The sequence below is a fragment of the Octopus bimaculoides genome, chromosome 16, assembly GCF_046866305.1.
Source record: "Octopus bimaculoides isolate indiv1 chromosome 16, ASM4686630v1, whole genome shotgun sequence".
Lineage (NCBI taxonomy): Eukaryota > Metazoa > Mollusca > Cephalopoda > Octopoda > Octopodidae > Octopus > Octopus bimaculoides.
Genome location: NC_142943.1, coordinates 18,102,944 through 18,108,943, shown reverse-complemented (window position 1 = coordinate 18,108,943; position 6,000 = coordinate 18,102,944). Strand labels below are relative to the sequence as shown.

General features: G+C 34.3%; 1 protein-coding gene across 1 annotated transcript in view; it reads right to left on the bottom strand.

The window, feature by feature from the left end:
- LOC106884432 (26S proteasome non-ATPase regulatory subunit 3) overlaps positions 1-6,000 on the bottom strand; it is a 170,619-nt gene that overhangs the window by 65,561 nt on the left and 99,058 nt on the right. Inside the window, exon 9 of the mRNA XM_014935818.3 lies at positions 1,034-1,189. Within this exon, the coding sequence (XP_014791304.1) occupies positions 1,034-1,189 (156 nt within the window). The remainder of the gene's footprint in view (positions 1-1,033; positions 1,190-6,000) is intronic.

The following is a 6,000-nucleotide window of genomic DNA, read 5'->3' as shown; positions in this document are numbered from 1 at the left end:
GAAGAAATCAAATCCTTCCATTTGGCTTTAAGAAAGAAAATATGATCTCTGATGGCACCGTTATTAGTTCTATGTGAATTTGGTGAAATGTTATTGAATAAATAATAACATCGACTACAATTCTGCAAACTTGCTAAACAACAAAATACAGGTAGAAAACAGTAGATATAAATCACATAAATCACACAAATGACATATTTACTTCATTTGGTATTGAAACATGATTTTCAGGATTTAAAAAAAAAAAAAAATCATACAAATTTTTCTCTGGTCAGTTTGAGAAGTACATATTAAAGATTAAGCTTATTTATTCCATGTCAAACAAGATTAACTTTGTGAAGTAAATTTAATACATAATTTACCAAGAAAAATATTTAATATTCCATATACTGTCTTAGATATAATTCATTCATTTAAACTAAAACTACAATTATAGTAAGAGAAAAAATTCAATAGAAAAATAATTAAAACCACTAAACTATATATTAGAGATTCATATTCATATCAAATATTCACAGGTATTATCAGAAAATTCATTTTAACTTTATACATTTCAGGGAATCGTGTATCTCCCAACAAAAATTACTCTTAGATATATCAATCTGATTATTATAAATAGTTAGATAATTTTTTTCCAACTGACATCTCCTGACTGTTATTGACCAATAAATCAAATCAAAATATTCCATTAAAAAAAAAAAATTTCAATTCCCAAATGATCAACATACAACCATAAAATATTTAAAATTAATTTTATCTGTTGTAGTTTGTACATTCTTTATATTATGTCTTCTTCCATTTATTTAGCTATTTTTATCATTTTATCTTGATCTCCACATCATTTCTCATTAAAAAAATTATCATAAACATATAAAGAAAATTAGATTTCAACACTAGAACTCAGAGGATTTGTTACGATCAACATGTGAATCATGACTCACAGTTTGCTCAGTGATGGGCTAAACCAGAAAAATCAATTATATTTTTACATCGTACAAGTAATGATCCGAAGGAAATAGAAATAACTGCTTACCTTGACTGAAGAATTATGAATGTCCAAGCAAAACTTTATCCTTTGATGGAATGCTGTCATAGGTTCACGTGTTGAGTAAATGTCACTCGTCTCTTTAGACTGGACATAACATTGATCATGGTCAATTGTGGCTTCAATAACACCATCACGGATTGCCTACACAAACAGAACAGTAAGAACAGTTTAGTAATGTACAATATAAGAGATTTGTATACATGCAATACATTTTCTCTCAGCTAAAAACCACAAATTCAATCAACTATCTTCAGTACCATGACTCATCAACGTTCCCTTCCCTCCCTCCACCTCTCTCTCATCAACATGACTTATTTTGTTCTTTTCTTTATATATTTTAATATAGAAAATAACTGAAAGTGTGGTTGATGGTCTAGCATTTATAACTACTATAATATACTTTTTTTGTTCTTTTATTACTTAACACATTAATCTCAATACTTATTTTATTTGTTAAAATGCTAAGCTATTTAATCTGAAACAAAACCATTTTTATACATGCATGTATATATATATATATATATATATATATATATATATATATATATATATATATATATATATATATATATATATATATATATATATATATATATATATATGGCTGTCATTTAAAATCAAGGATGATTTGGTAGTATGTACCATGCTTTCATTAATTGTTTGTTTTAGGTGTTCACATACTGGAAGACATACACATTTTCTTTTTGTCCTCCTGCCCTTGACCAAGCGGAACATCCAGAGCACAATGGCTGAAAGAAGTAAAAATTGCTACTTTCTTCGTCACCCACAGAGGCAAAGAGAGATATGAATTTAAGAGTGCAGAGAGCCAAAACAGATATTGCAACAAATTTTATCAAACAACTCAAATAACTCTCTCAAATCAACCACCTTACACACAAGTACATGCAATTGACAGGCTACCGCACAGTTTTTATCTAATAAATTTCATTCACAAGGTTTTTGGTCAATTAAAGTTTATAGCAAAAGGCACTTGCCCAACACACCACCCAAGGGGGGATTGAGACCAAAGCAACATGTTTGCAAAATGAACTTCTTAACCATGATAAGCACATGAATATATTCCTTTTATATAACTGAAATCAATTAAAACCCAGCATGTTTCCAATTCTCATTTTCTAGGTAACATAGACATAGCCAGAAAATAAAACACAGAACAAACCCCTAAACAATAATTTAACAAACACTATCTATTGCATTAAGTAAATCATATATCCAAGTCAGACTTAAATATTACATTACAAAATATTACTAAGTTATTATAATAATAAATTATTATGTTTATATAAACATGGCAACCCACAGAAAATCATAAAGGATCACAGATTGTGATACCTGACTTAATAGAAGCAAATATGATACAGAACACGGCAATTCAAATATTAGTTAGAAATCAAAACAGTTATAACTTGTAACCACAAATTATCACTTCTGAAGGTAGTCAACTTTGGTTGACTATCTTCTTATAAAAATTGTACTTGTAGGATAGCTTTGCAAACTACGACCACTAATTTAAGAATATGGACCGTAATTTCAACATTGTGGAAACCTGGATTAATTTAACAATTTAAAATTATACTTTTGTCTTAGCCAAAAGGCTATTTCTAAGTATTTTAGCTAAGATCAAAGTATAGTTAACAATTTAAAAAACTATAATTACTATACATGTGTGTGTGTGTGTGTGCACGCACGTGCGCGAGCATGCATGCAAATGCTTATGTATGTATCACTATAAACATTTAGAATTTTTCACAGTGAATATTGGTGTTTGTGATTATTTTCTTGGATCACAAAGTAACTATCTATCTATCTATCCATCTACATACTTATATATAAATTAACCTTCACCACCACCACTATCTATCCTCAACCAACAATCTTCCTTTTATTCAGAAAGAGAGAGAGAAACCTTTGTTTGCCAACGGATGTAAAAGCTCTCTGAGCTGTCTTCATCCTATTCTTATTTGAACAATTAAACTGTTGCTACATCCTCCTCAACAGCTAATTAGGTCAACTAGATAGCAGAGAGCTTCGGGGGTATTTGAGGAAATCAATTTCCCATGTATCTGTAGTTTTTATGGTTCTTGTACATCTTCCACATACAAACACTACTTTTTCTGTTAACCTTCCTTAATGACCAACAACAACAACAACAATAAAAGACAATGACATGTGATTAATGTGGTAGTGCATTTTAAGTTGAGTGAAATGTCTCTGAACTTGAGGTCAATGATGATTGACTTGAGACTAAATGGCAACAATGCAATTAACAAGAGCAATATGATCAATGCCACCACCAACCTACAAACGTTTGGATATCCAACTGGCAATATCAGCATGAGAGGAATGTCTTTAACTACATATGTTGTATGTTAATACAATGGAGTATGTGTGAGTAGTGTGTAGTGTTTTTATGGCTTAAGAAATCTCAAGTGTAGAAACAAAACCAAGAATCAAAGGGCCTTAAAGAACAAGATTCTAGTAAGCCAGAAATCAGACAGGACACTACCCACTTCAGGTAACTGGCCCTGGGTGATATGTAAGAAAGGTGTAGGTAGAAATTCCATTTGGTGTACCTAGTGCAAGCTATGGACACACAAGAGGTGCAGTGGAATAGTAGAGAGGTTAACAGAAAAAGTAGTGTTTGTAAGTGGAAGATGTACAAGAGCCATAAAAACTACAGATACATGGGAAATTGATTTCCTCAAATACCCCAGAAGCTCTCTGCTATCTAGTTGACCTAATTAGCTGTTGAGGAGGATGTAGCAACAGTTTAATTGTTCAAATAAGAATAGGACGAAGAAAGCTCAGAGAGCTTTTACATCTGTTGGCAAACAAAGGTTTCTCTCTCTCTTTCTGAATAAAAGGAAGATTGTATGATGCATGTACACAAATAACAGTGCTACATGGTAGTGAGATATGGACCCCGAATGTAGAGGACATGGAATGACTAGAGAGGAATGAAGCTGGTATGTTCTGCTGAATGTGCATTGTCAGTGTACACGTAAGACAAAGCACTAGTACTCAAGAAGGCCCAGCCACCACAGCAGAGCTGATATTCTAAAACCACTACACACATTTCATCCTCTAACATCCATCACTTCCTCTATCACCTGAGAACAGAACAGGCACATACTACTGCCCCTGGCTTTTTCAGTTACCTTTTCTCCTTCACAGTTACTTTTCTTCCCCTGTCTACTGTCTCCACCAATCACTTCCTTTCTGTACCTTCTCTCCCCTCCCTGTGTGGTCTCCATCATCAACACCTCGTTTACCTGCTATTTAACCTCAATGTCCTCACATATCTATCACGTCGGTTTCACTTTGAGCCAGAAAGAAAGAGACAATCCATGCAGTGGAAACACCCTTCCTCACCTACTCCAAAGAAGGCCAAGATCGTTTCATCTGCAGAGAAGGTGAAGGCCTCAGTATTTTTGGATGCAAAAAGCATTGAGTTTATTAAGTATCTTTAAAACAGCCACACCACCAATGGACAGTACTATGTCAACATGCTGAGGCACTTAGATCAAATGCCCAGGAAAACTGATGAAACAAGTTTTGTTTCATTAGGACAATGTTCCAGCACACAAATCCTTGTTTAAATTGCAGCTGTGCATAATTGTGGTTTTGAACTGGTTGATTACTCTCCCTATTCTCTAGATTTGGCCCCATTTGACTAACATTTATTCCTTAGCATGAAAAAATACTTAGCTGAGAAGTAGTATTGCAGTGATGATGATGATGTATCTGCTGTTGATGACCTTTTTGACCAACGGGACAAAAGCTTCTTCATCAATGAGACCCAAGCACAACAACATTGATAGAAGTCAGTGAAGGGGGACTATGTTGAAATATAAACCTCATTAGGTCACACTCCATAGGAGTATCTACAAATTTTTCAGTCAGCCTTAAACGTGTGTGTGTGTGTGTTCGTTCAAACATTACATGCACACAAATTATGACTGCATAATGAATTACAATGTCCCTATCAGCAATTAACGAGTTATATATAATATATTAATTGTATTTTTATTTCTTTTACTTGTTTCAGTCATTTGACTGCAGCCATGCTGGAGCACCTCCATGTTGGGGGAACAAATCAACCCCAGGACTGTCTACCAACTGCTATTGCTAATATTATGATATATCAAAACATAATTCTGCTTCTTAACTCTTTCTGACTGAGGCCATCCAAGGATAAATATGGTTCATCAGAGGAAGTGTGAGCAATCTAGCAGTCTATAACCAATCACTCTTCATTAGCTTGTAGTATTGCTTTCATGCTCTGTGGGTTACACAGTGTTTCAACCTCAGGTGAGAGGCTTCAATTGTTTTGCTGAACAATTTGATACTTGTTTGGGTCTGATTCTATGAGTAATGGCTGATGTAAAATCAATAAAAGTTTCACTGTATTGATAATTGACATGGTAACAAAGGATTTCTTGACAATGATCATCTCCAATACATATTTTACAGATGAGTGTGTGTGTGTGTGTGTGTGTGTGTGGGTGTGTGTGCATGCGTGTGCGTGCGTGCATATACATGTGTGAGTAAGCCTAGTACTTATTCTATCGGTCTCATTTGCCAAACTGCTAAGTTATGGGGACATAAACATGCTAACATCAGTTGTGAAATGATGGTAGGGGGACAAACGCAGACACACAAATACAAACATACATACACACACAAATATATATATATATATTCGACGGGTTTCTTTCAGTTTCCATCAGCCAAATCCACTCACAGGGCTTTGGTCAGCCAGAGGGTATAGTAGAAGACACTTGCCCAAGGTGCCACCACACAGTGGGACTGAACTCGGAACTTTGTGGTTGGGAAGCAAGCTTCTTACCATATGTATGTGCGCGTATGTGTGTATGTGTGCGCGCATGTGTGTATGTGTGCGCACACACACACTCACACGTGTGCACACA